General features: G+C 56.0%; 1 protein-coding gene across 7 annotated transcripts in view; it reads right to left on the bottom strand.

The window, feature by feature from the left end:
* PTPRF (protein tyrosine phosphatase receptor type F) overlaps window positions 1–12442 on the bottom strand; it is an 84399-nt gene that overhangs the window by 28582 nt on the left and 43375 nt on the right. For all 7 annotated transcript variants that reach the window (XM_081144073.1, XM_081144069.1, XM_081144074.1 and 4 more), the window contains 4 exons: window positions 11908–12018; window positions 2629–2898; window positions 550–1131; window positions 170–306 (listed from right to left, as the gene is read on the bottom strand). In XM_081144073.1, coding sequence (XP_081000199.1) covers window positions 170–306; window positions 550–1131; window positions 2629–2898; window positions 11908–12018 — 1100 coding nt within the window. The remainder of the gene's footprint in view (window positions 1–169; window positions 307–549; window positions 1132–2628; window positions 2899–11907; window positions 12019–12442) is intronic.

The raw sequence follows: 12442 nt of genomic DNA, 5'->3' as shown, positions 1-12442 counted from the left end.
ACAGGGTGACAAAGACTAAGAACCGTAAAGGCTGCATGAGACACAGACCCCCAAAGAGAACCCCAGGGGCTACATGAATCTAGAAAGGCCTACCTGGGTAAGCCCACCACAGACCCCTAGGGACCAGGAGAAGCCTGCCTCCCTCCTCCTGTCCTTGCTGGGCGCTCACCTGCTGGCCTTCATCCTCTGCTGCCCAGTATACCAGCTCATACTTGATGATCCGCTCCTGCGGGGGCAGCAGCCACGAGAGCTGAATCCTGGTGTCAGACTCCGCCTCGGCCTGGAAGTCTGCGGGCTGGGCAGGCACTGCAACACCCCATGCCAGGTGCTGTCAGCCTCACTGATCCCGAGGGCGGGGGCACCCAGGGGAAGGAGGCGGGGAAGACACACCCTTATCCTACATTCCAAATGACCATGCCTGTGCGGAATAAGGTCCTCATCCTCCCTGAACCCCCAAGCACACGCCTGAGGACGGAGGTGCAGCCACAGCTTTGCTCCCCCACCCCAGCTCTGCCAGCGCCATCCAGCCGGAGTGCGGCCCCCACCTACCTCCTTGCTGTGTCTTGACCTGGATGGTGGAGCTGGGGGGGCCATCACCCACAGCGGTGAAGGCCAGTACGCGCAGGCTGTAGGTGATGCCAGGCAGCAGGCTACCCACAGTGGTGAGGAGCCCCGCGTCTGTGTTGTGCTTATGCCAGGAGCTCAGGGGGCGCCGGGAATCAGGAGTATAGTAGACGCGGTACCCCCGCACTAGGCCGTTGGGCTCCTCAGGTGGCTCCCACTGCACCAGCATGGTGCTGGCACTCAGCATGCGTGCCTGCACACGGCGTGGTGGGCTGGAGGGCGCCTGCTCCCCTGTTCGTGCCCGCACCGCCTCACTGGGTGGCCCTCGCCCAATGCTGTTCACTGCCAGCACACGGAAGGCGTATTCTGAAAAAGGGCTGAGGCCCCCAATGCTGTAGCGAGTGGTGGCCACACCGTCCACCTCCTGGAAGGGGCCCTCCGTGCCCGATGCACGGTACTGAATGCCATAGTAGGACACAGGCTCTGAGTTCCCAGAGTCCCAGGTCAGGGTGACGCTGGTGGCGGTCGTCTCTGTCACCACAAGGTCAATTGGAGGCTTCGGCAAAGCTGGGGACAAAGTGGGAGGCTCAGGGCTGCCTGAGGTCATGACCCCAGGGACCAACCCTGCTCTTGGGGGTCATCTAACTGGAGTGTGGTTGAACCCCACAGCCCACCTTGAAGAAAGTCTGTGGTGACCTCTGAGGGCACCTATTGGGAGATGGTGTCTGTCAGTGCCCCCAGGGCCCTTGGGTCCTCTAGTGTCTATCCACATCACTTCTGGGACTCCCTGTATCCTCACATCAGCCCCTGTGATTCCTCTAACAATCAGACCCAGATGTGACATTGCCTGGCCAGGTCCCATGCAGATGGGTGACACACAAGCTGGGGGGAAGAGATCTGCTTCTGCAGCTTTCCTGGGCTCACCTGTTGGGGCATATATGTAACAAAGGCTGGGGAGGGGGAAGATATTTTCTCAGGGAGTAGCCCTGGATTTTACAGAGTGATGGGGCTATTGGCCCCACAGACCCAGTGACTTGGCTGAAATTAAAGGTAGAAAAGTTCCAGGTCCACAGTCAACATTCAATAAATAATTACTGAGTGTCAGGCACTGTGCTAGGGCCAAGGACACCTGTCACACAGACAGGTTCTTGCTTTCATGGAGTTTAAACTCCAGTGTGAGAGAGAAGCAATCAACACATTGATAACGATTCTGGTTTGCACAACGAGAAAGCAGGGTGCTGGATGGGAAAAAAATCCAGGGAATCTCTTTAGATGGGGTGATCGGGGAAGGTCTCACAGAGCTAAGACCTGAAGACTGAGATGGAGCCAGCGATGGCCAGGGCTAGGTGAGGAGCCCGGAGCATCAGCATGGGGTGTGAGGCAGTGAGGAAGCCGCAGTGAGGATCCTGGTCTTTATCCTAAAAGCCATGGGAAGACACTGGAAGGCTTTCTCCCTGTCTTTAAAGGGAGTAACATGACCCTGCTTTTTAAAAAGATCACTCAAGTTGCAGAATGGAGGATGGATTGGAGGGGCAGAGTGGAAGTGGGGAGCCTGGAGGGGTAGCCTATGTGTGTGCCTGTCCCAGGGCTCCCGGGAGCCCACACCCCCTGTGACTGCTATTTATCTTATTTCCTATCCTTCTTGCCGGGAGGCTGGGAAACCGAGGGTCTGGTGCTATGCAGCGGTTAGAGGGGGGTGCTATGGAACCAGACCCCCCAGGGTTCAAGTCCCTGCTCCATTATTACTTCTGTGTGACCCTGCCTCGCATTTCCTTCACTTGTACAAGGAGGAAGATGAGCGCATCTACCCCCAGGGTGACACTGAGACTGAATAATGTAATCTGTGCTTCCCAGCACAGTGTGTGCCCCCAGGACTCAGTGCCTGTTAGCTATTATTATTAAGACTATTAACAACAGAAATCCCTCCACTACTGAGGGCCAGGAGGACACCAGAGCTGATGCACCCAGGGGACAGCAACGACTCGGCCTGGCCTGGCCCCACAGCAGCCACAAACACTGGGACTCCTGCTGTGCTCTGCAACAAGGCATGCCCGTGGCACTCACCTTTCACTGTGACCTGGGCCGTGGCCTCAATCATGCCCAGCGAGGAGATGGCCACACAGGTGTAGTTGGCGGAACGCATGACACTGTTGAGCTCTAGCACATTGCGGCCGACTGGCATCTCGTCCTCCTTGGTGAGTTCCTCAGCCCCCATCATCCACTTCACATAGGGCATGGGAGCGCCCACTGCAACGCAGGTCAAGTTTACGCTGCCACCTGGCATCACCTCCTGGCTAGTGGGAGGGATGGAGAAACGAGGAGCCACACGGCGCACTGTGGGAGGAGGGAGAGAGGCACTCACAGGCTGGGCAGGAGATGCAGGGGGATGGAAGGGCAGGGGCCCCTCATCCAGGAAGCCCCTCTTGTCAGAGCCAAGCTCACCTCAGAGACAGGAGGGGCAGAGTCCCTGGGCCCTGGTTTACGACCTCCCACCCCACTTTCAGGCTAGAAGCAGCCCCTGTACTCAGGGACTATCTGGAACATGAAAGATTCCGCAACCAAGCTCCCATTTTACAGCCTAGGAAACTGAGGCCCAGAAAAGTCCCATGTGCTCAGGGTCATACAGGAACTTAGTAGGCCAGGCCTACTCAGGGCCATGACCCAGGTCATCTTCCAGTGCCTGCCCCTACCTGCTCCTGATCCCCCTCCCCCAAGGGTCTCCGGAGGGGCTAGCCAGGGCACTCGTTTGAGAGAAGTCCAGGCACCCTAAGGCAGAGAGTCCTTGGAGCATGGCTGAGGGAGGGCAGAGGGTCAGCCTGGGAGTGATACACCACCTTCTCTGGAGTCACTGCCTCCACCTCTAAGCCCAAGGGGAAGAGATGAGGGCAGTGGTATAGCCGCCTGCTGGGACCTCAGCCATGCTCAAGGTACAGCCTAGGGACCCAAGAGGAAGGGCTGCCTCTCAGTAGGGACTGGGCAGGGGCAAAGGGTTGGGTCGGGCCAGGGACGTGGTCCACGGGCAGGATGGGCATGACGATGGCAGTAACATGATGAGGGCGCAGAGCAGACTGCTTTCCGCGCCAATGAACAAGGATCTCAAGGGGGAGGGTGGCTGTGCCTGGCCACAACCTCCAGCCTTGGGCTCCCCAGATCAGAAGCTTTTCTAAGCTTCTCCGTCCAAGGTGCAGCCCAATGACCCTTCCAAAGTTGCAAGCTTGGCACAGACATTCGGAACATGCAGAGAGAGGGAAAGCAGACATGACCTAGCCACAGGCAGGCATGCTTGGCATGCAGACGGGTCATGCAGCTGGTGGGCAGAGACTGGGGTGTGTCCTTTATGGGCACCCCTGCAGACAGGGCCGGAGAAGGCAGGCAGCAAGGCTAAGTGACCAGAGGGTACCACTGAGAGTGCGAACCTCAGAGGACCTTTGCTGGGGAGCCTAGGCATGCAAAAGACCATGGTGCCCCATCAGGAGCACCTCCACTATAGGTTTCAGGCTCTGCTGCTTGCACAGCCTAAAACCACAGAATTGGAGCTGGAAGAAATGCAGAGTCCACCCTGACCTCCCTGCACAGGGGTCAAGCTGCGGCCCTGAGATCAGACATCCAGCAAATCACCAGGTCCTGTTAACGTACTGCCTAAAATATCTTTCAAAACCACTAATTCCTCTCCAAATCCATGGTAAATGGCACCACTGAAGTCTAAGCCACTACTATCTTTCTCCAGATTGCTGCATCGAGTTCCTCATTGTTCCTCCTGCCTCACTGTCCCCTGGGCCCGCCCCCATAGTTGGCCCTCCACAAACAGTTGGCACAAATCTGCTCGTATCACTTCCCTGTTAAAAAATTCCTGCATGGTTCCCCGACGACTCCTCAGCCCAGACTACAGGACCCTACCCTACCCAGCCCCTGCCTCAACTCCATCTACACCACCTCACTCTGAGGCCTCCAGACAGAACTAAAACACTGCCAGCCCCCTGAGTGGGCCAGGAATGACCAGTGTCATGGGTTTTGCCATTTCCCGCTAGTCCCCAAGCTCACTGGGGTCTCGGCATGTCTCCCAGACATGTAGCATTCTACCTTCTAGAACTGGCATCTTCACTTCCTTTAGGGGAACCACCCCATTCTTGCTATATGGGGTGTGTGATCCATAGCTGGCCAATAAGATACACCCTTTAGACTTTTGCCCGTAAGACTAGAACAGCAACCTTCCTTCTTTACTGTGGCGGCTAACCTTAGAGGGACTGGGGACCACCTTTCCCAACATGAGAGGACCTGCTTGAGAACAAAGTAATCAACTGACTGAGGGGAGCAGAACTCAGACAAATGCCTGCCCAAACTGTTTAAACACCTGGATCCAGCCCTGCCTGACACCAAATCTACGTCTACATTTTTTAATTTTGAAAGGCAAGAGTTTCCTTGTTTTGACTAAGCTGAAATAAGTGGGTTTCTGCCATTTGTCCTAAAGCTGGGAGTCTACACTGAATGACAACAGCACGTCTTAGGTAGAGCAGTTCTGTGCGGCGGAGAATAGGTGGTCCCCAGAGCATTGCTGGCAAGAGGAAGCCACAACAAACAGCCCCCTTAGAGTACATCCCCACCAATGGCACAAAGGTGAGGTCAGAAGGCATAGAAAGGAGCACTGGCCAGTCTAGTGGTATGGGCACCCCCTGTCATCTGGAGCTAGGGCTGAGGGACAGGCCAGGGGAGCAGAGGTGCAGGCACGTCTGCATGCAGACGAGGCCCAAGTCCAGGGTCCAGTGCAGCCTAGGCTGGAGCAGAAAGGCACAGGGGAGCAGCTTTAACTGACCAAGTCTTTCATCTACTCTCAGCCAGTGGCTGCCCCACCTCCTCCTCACTCATGGCATTTTGGGGAAAGGAAAACAGCCTCGAGCACCTATTATGGCTATCACCTTCCAATTACAGACAAGGGGACTGGCTTAAGACTGATACTTTAAGTGACATGCTGGAGTTTATCCATGCACAGAGTAGGTCTGTCTGATGAAAAGCTCATGCCCTTTTGAGCCCTGGCTGACAGGGCTGAAAAGAAAACTAGGTGACTCAAGAGAGAAGCTTCTGAGGCTCCTTGGTTTCTGGGTTAGGCAAGACTGGCAGGAGAAGATGCTCTCCAGGTGGCACATGGATGGGAATTAGAGGGCCTCTGTCAGGTGAGGGCTCAGATGCAAGCCTGACCCCAGTCAGTGGTGGAATCTTGGAGTCTGGTCGGGTCCCTGAATATAAGGACAAAGAACCCTAGGAAAAGAAAGTAGGTTCTTAATAAACAAACCCTGGGTTCCAACCTAAGCAGTGGAGAAAGTTGACTAAACTTTACCCCCGAAAAGTCCCCGGGGGACAGGGTACTCTGTTCCACTGTCATCCCCAGCACCAGGCAAGGGCTTCCAGCCCAGAAACTTCTGGGTATGCGACCCTTGACGCTTTCACAGGACACTGAGCTTCAGCCACACGGCAATAGAGGCAAGAGACAACTTCTTGGGATCAACAATGCCCTCGGAGCCACACATCCTGGACCTGCCTGGACAACCATCGCCCTTCCAACTGCCCGGAGTAGCTGGCACCTCACTGCAGCAGCCCCACTGACATTCTTCCTGTCACAGACATAAGGCCTCCAAAATGGACAGGACTCACCCTGGACTCAATCTATTGGCAGAAGCGACAGCAGGGAAGGAAACACCAGAGCTGGGAAAAATGCACTTAGGGTCTAATCTTAAGCTCCAACAATGCCGGTCTCCTACCGTTTCCTGTGCATCCTGAGTGCTGACATTTTATAGACAATTTCCAAAACAGGGCCCTGCCATTTCTGGATTATATTTTAGCTGTAACTTTTAAGTCTAATTATTTGCGCTGACAACCCCTATAATAGGGTGGTGCGGCGCCCAGAGGCACCAGCATTCAGTGGAGTGACAGCCTAATCGCAGGGGGAGGCTGCCCCGCAATCTGCATTCACTTGCGGAAATTTCTCTGATGAAAATAACACAACATTAAGGAGGGGATAGGGGCAGGATCCACTGTATCAAGATAAAATAACTCTTTAATAAATAACCTTGTGGCTGCCGCAGAGCAGTAATTAAATGCCGGCGCACTCGGCACACAGTTTTAAGTAAAGCTGGAAAAATGTAAGATGTAATTATCAGCGCCAAACAAATTACCAGCCAGCAAATCCCCCCAGAATATTTAGAAACTCATTTCTGCCTTCCCATTAAATATTTGTGTACGTGCTTATTTTTGGTGGGACCACTGAGGGGGAGGGGAAGGACAAGGGACAAGGAAGGTGGGGGAAAGGGGCGTATGGGGAGGCAGCTGCAGGCTGCGCTGTCTCTGCTGATGGCTGTTTTCTGACTGCAGGGGCAGATCCGCCCTGTCAGCGAAATGGTATAACCAAAATGCCCCAGAGCTCAGGAGTGCATATGGATGAATGCTCAGGGCTGATATCTGAGCCGAAGCTGCAGCCCTCCTCCCAACTGGCTCCCTCTCCCTCGTGGAGGAAACTCAAGCCACAGAGATGATACAGAGGGGACCAGGTGGCCCAGCTCAGCTCCCTGGGGCTCAGCCCAAAGCCCCGTGGACAGGTGAGCCTCCTCTACCACCCAGACCATGAGACACAGAAAGAACTGCTGGCCCCTGCGGGTGGCCTGAGAACAGGGCCCCATGTGAGTCTGCTCTGGAAAGGGCTGGAGCGGAGTCTCCAGGAAGCCCTTTCCAACCTCTGGCTGGGACAAGGCCTCTTCGGGGCTCCCAAGTGGGCCTAAGTTGCAGTTGACTGTTCAAGGTGTGAGCTCCTTGGGTATGAATGCCCAGCACCCAGCATGGGGCTGAGGAAATGTGAGCTGTCTGGGAGACTCAGGTAGAGAGAGAGGCCTGGGGCAGGTGGAAAGCTTTTCATTTGGATCTGGCCAAAGAGGAAAAGACATGAGTGTAGGAGACACCCTCAGTGAACCATGACGATACCACCTACCCTGTGCCACGGATACTAAGCTCAGTAGGCAGAGCAGGGCTGCTGCTCTGTTGAGCCTTGCTGGGGGCCAGGACAGGGCACATGCTGTAGGTCTTTTGTCCTGTGCTGCAGGATCTTGAGGGGTGAGCTCATTCTAGATGAGCCTTTTCCCTTTGTCTTCCCAGTGGTTTCAGCTGAGCTCAGGCAAACATGGAGTTTAGGTGACTGGAGGTTGTGGAAGGCCCCACAGGTACACATAAAGGCACCTCGGCTCTTACAGCTCCCACAACCACACCTGAACTCCACCTGGAACAGACAGCTGGCCTGGCCCCAGCATAAAGGTGAAGTGCAGCTTCGTGCCATGCACCATGCTCACCTGACCCTGCAGGGGAGCCCAACTAAGGGAACATGCAGACACAAGGTTTATCAAGGACCCAAGCAGCAGAAACATGCAGGGCAGGGTGACCTGCCCACCCACCCCTGGTCCTGCCCGCCTGCTGGCCCAAACAACAGACAGCAGAGCCCGGCTGGTAGGCAGGCCTGGCTGGAGCGAGCCCAAGGGAGCTGGCCGTGCCCGCTGGTCCCTATTGATGGGAGCATCCCATCGACGGGCGAACTGTAGATGGATAAGAAGTGAAAAGGACCAACCTTCTCGCTGATCTGAGAGATGAGAGTTTGGGTTGATGGCAGAGTGCGATGAAGATGAGGAGGGAATAAAAAAAAGACAAGGAGAAACACAGAGAGAGTAAAAACAGGCCAACCTTCATCTGCCCACACAGCACGGAAACGAGACAAGACTCTTGTGCCCCACGCACACGCATGTGCACACAGGTGCGCGCGGACCACACCGCTCACGAAAGACTCAGGACTCATGAAGGACACAGTGGACAGGGCTGAGTCCCCCGGCAGGTGCTGGGACACCAAGGGCAGGATGGGGAGGAGTGGAAGTGGGGCACAGGCAGGCCCCCATGCCTCACACACACCCCACAGCTCGTACAGACCCTGAGAGCTGGGCTCTGGGGTCAGGGCCCACCCAGCCCACAAACCCACCAGGCACACAAGCCACTAGAACCCTGCAACCTTGAGGAAGCCCCATGTTGCACGGCAGCACAGTGTGAGGAGCTGGCCTGGGCACCTGTGGGGAGAAAGGCTGCGAAGACATCCTCCTATTTAGAGACAGTTGTGGCCTGGTGGCCAGCTCCCTGCAGAGAAGGGGGAAAGTCAGGGGCAAGTAGGGTAGGCTCTGCAGAGGGTGTGGCCTTGCTCTGGCCCCTGGCAGCTGTACGTCCTGAGAGCTGGAGGAGAGAAATGCTGCGGATGGAAGGAGAGAGTGAGTCACTCAAGGGGGGAGTAGGATGGTGTGGGAGAGAAGCTGGTCCACCAGGCATGCCTGGGCCTGCTAGACCGTGGGTGGAGCTGTGGGCAACTGTGAGCAAAGTCAGAGTAACTGGATGATGCATCCTTCCCCCAACAGTGCTATCCTGACAGCAGCAATGGCTACTCACTGCCAAGCACTTCCTGCATGCCTGGCACCACGCCGGGAGCTTTACACTCGCTGTCCCATTATATGCAGCAACCACAAGGCCTCAGAGTGGGAGCCCTGAGAGTCTGAAGGGACAAGAGGCAAGATGTGAGGTAGACACTGGAGCCAAATCTGAGGAGGCGACATGGCCTCGAGCTTAGTGGACAAGAGTCAGAGATGGATGGAGATGATTGCCTGTGGGAGGCCCTCCATTCAGAGCAGTTCTCAACTGCAAGGATTCCCCCAGGCAACACTGGACAAGGTCTAGAGACATTCTGAATTGTCAGGACTAGGAAGTATTACTGGCACCTAGTGGGCCAGAGATGCTGCTAAACATCCTACTATAATGCACAGGACAGACCCACACAACTAAGAGTTATCCAGCCCAAAACATCAATCATGCCAAGGCTGAGAAACCCTGGGCTAGAGTCCACACCGATCAGATGTTGAGGCTTAGGTCCCGAGAGCAGGTGCCCAGCAGAGGCTCCCTCCGGCCTGGAGGGTAACAGGCAGCTGTTATACTGGGAGGCGGGGGCCAGTAGGCACAGACCAGCAGGCAGGCCAGGACTGGGGTTCAGGATACAGAGGTGGCGGCTAGCACAGAATCTATCCTAGAGGAGCTGGGGCTGATAGGCGCCCTCAGCACTGCTGGGGCAGAAAGCAGGGGATGTGCCAGGACTGAGATGAGGATGGGAGAAAGACCAGACACAAGGATCCCAGGAGCAGGGCTATCCAGGTGTCTACAGCCCATAAGGTGGGGCCTGTCCTGGGGCTGAAGGGCAGGTCGCTCCCAGCAAAGCAGGGCAGGCTCAGGTTCAGGTGGGGCCTGAGGACAGACTTAGGACTGGCATTGAGATACCAGGGACTACAGAAATGTGTGTGAGACAGAGGCAGAGACAACTGAAGCCAGGCTAAAACAACCTGTTTAGGTCCCAGGCCAAGTGGGCTAGAACTGAAGGAACCCCCACACTCCCTGTGGGAATGAGCCAAGGAGGCAATTTAGAAAGACCTGGTAGGGGTGTGGGGGGTGGGCCATGGCAAGAGCCAGTCAGGGTCCTGCCTGAGTCCACCACGTATGGCAGCAGTGGCCCCACAGACAGGGAGGCTGCGAGGGGCTGAGGGTCAGAGCTCCCTGGCCAGTGCTCAAGCTGTCAGCGCCAAAGAGATTCACCCACTGCCCTGCCTCAGAGCTGAGGTCAGTGTGGTGGTAACTTTAGAGAAAGCTGCCCAGCCAGAATGACAATGCAGGGTCCATCCACCGCAGGTTTGGGCCTTCTTCTGCCTCTGTATGGCCTCCTGCAGCTCTGCCCCAAGAAATATGCCAATGCGGCTTTCTGGCTGAGGCCCGGGACCTCCAAGCTCCTCTCTCTCAGCCCCATGGCCTTCTGGAAGAAGTGTTTGGTCAGAACAAGCATGTGGAAGGGTCCAGGTAGGAGGAGGCAGGTGTTTGACAAGGAAGTGTCTTTCCAGCTGCTTGTCTCTCAGAGGGGACTCGTCAGGCCCCTGTATGCATATCAGAAGCTCTGTCTGGAGCAGTGGGGGGGGGAAGGCTGTGCAATTTACAACACTTATCTTGGTCTTTTGAGTGGTTCTCGTGGTCCTGGCCTCCCTTCCCTGATGCCACTCCTTAAGAAAGGCGCCTGGAATGGCTCAGGTGAGCCTCAAGGAACAGGACACCTGACAAGGGGGCCAATCCAGATCTCCCATCCCATGCCCCCAAGCATCGCCCATTGTCTCTGAAGCACGAGATGTTCCTCACCAAAGGGGCTGGAAGCCTGTACCCTCTCAATAACCTGTGTCCTGACATGGGGCAGCCCTTCAGTAAGTACACAGCTGATGGCCTAATTCTCTTTGCCCTATCTGGCCATGTGGCCCTAAAGAGTGGGAGAGGCCACTGCGATCGCCCCACCCTGTGCCTAGCCTTGGGTGGATAGGCAGACACCCCTCATGAAGCTGCACTAAGCACTTAGTGTGATGAAATCATCACTGTAAGGAAGCCGCATCCACTTTCCTTTACAGATGCCCTTAGGGAGATGTTTCACTTTTAATGACGCCCATCTGTACAGGAGGACTAAGTGAGGGGACAGTGGGGGGTAGGAGGGACTCCCAGAGCCCTCCCACCAGGGCACCATGCACACCATACTCAGCATGTTCATAGGAAGCGGCAGGTGGTTAGCTTTGGTTACCCTTGGGCTATGAGCACCACAGAGACTGGACACTCAAAAACAGTCCTCAGGCTCTCTCTGCTGGGTAGCTGGAATTGTGAAAATGCATGACCCACTTAGTCCCAGCAAGGAACACCTGGAACACAGTAGGCTCACCTGCCAGGCTGCCTCAGCCTGGCCCCCTACAAAAAGGTCCTGGTTGGTGACAGAGTACAGCTGGCTTCCCTTCCAAGAAGGCCCCAGGCAGACCTGGACAGAGGGTAGGCACACCTAGCCTGGAGCCCACCCTGCCTGGGGTGTGGATGGTAGGACAGGCTAGGAAGACTAGGCAGGTGTGCGCTTTTACACACAAATGAGTGTGCCTGCTCTGTCTCACACACACACATGCACACACACACACACACACACAGTCAGCTCAGAAGGCTCTGGACTCCCATGGGGCTCTGGGCCCATGTGGCAGGATCTACAAGAGATATAAATGCTCCCAAGAGTAGCTGCTTCCCAAAGGGCCTACAGGAAAGAAAGGCATAGTAGTGGTGGACATCAGGAGCTTGCGCAGTGGGAGCTGCTGCTGCTATGACTGCTGCAGAAAGAGGTGAGAAGGAGCGACTGGGCTCATGGCAGCCCCCTATGTGCCCATGCCCAGCAGGGGCAGCTCAGCTCCTTGGAGACAGGGTCAGGCACTGCACTGCCCTAGTCCTTACCTCGCACATATAGGTTGGCGGGGGCCGAGTAGCGTGTGCCTGCAGAGTTGGTCGCCACACACTCGTACTTGCCTTGGTCTGACTCCTCGCTGCTCTCAATCTGCAAGGCACCTGTGGGGACATAAAGACCAAGTTCAGGCTTGGAACACAGGGAGGAGTCTTGACAGCTTTTGTGGCTTGTGTCAACTAGACGTTGCAGACATTGGGGCCATACTCCAAAGTCAGTGTTGCTTCCAGAAAGCTCTCCTGACTAGCCCAGTGGCCACCTGGCTGGGACCAAGGGCCGCACTCTGGAGCACAATCCTGCCCACCCCTAAGCGCAGTCGGGCCTGTCGGCTCTGCCATTGGCTCTACCCTCAGCCCCCAACTCCACTGAGTGTCCACCACGCTCCTGCCAATACTGGAGCGCTTGCTAGGGAGCATCCCCATCAATTCTCCCAGCTGTGACAGGCCACGCAGAGCCAGGCGTGGGTGGGAGCAGCCTGTAGACCTGCTGGCCTGGGATGTGTAAGCATGCAATACTCTCACCAAGAAA

This window comes from Miniopterus schreibersii (assembly GCF_964146895.1).
Source record: "Miniopterus schreibersii genome assembly, chromosome: 8".
In the NCBI taxonomy this organism is placed as follows: Eukaryota; Metazoa; Chordata; class Mammalia; order Chiroptera; family Miniopteridae; genus Miniopterus; species Miniopterus schreibersii.
The sequence above is the reverse complement of the archived record's forward strand: the minus strand, read 5'-3'. Positions and strand labels throughout refer to the sequence as shown.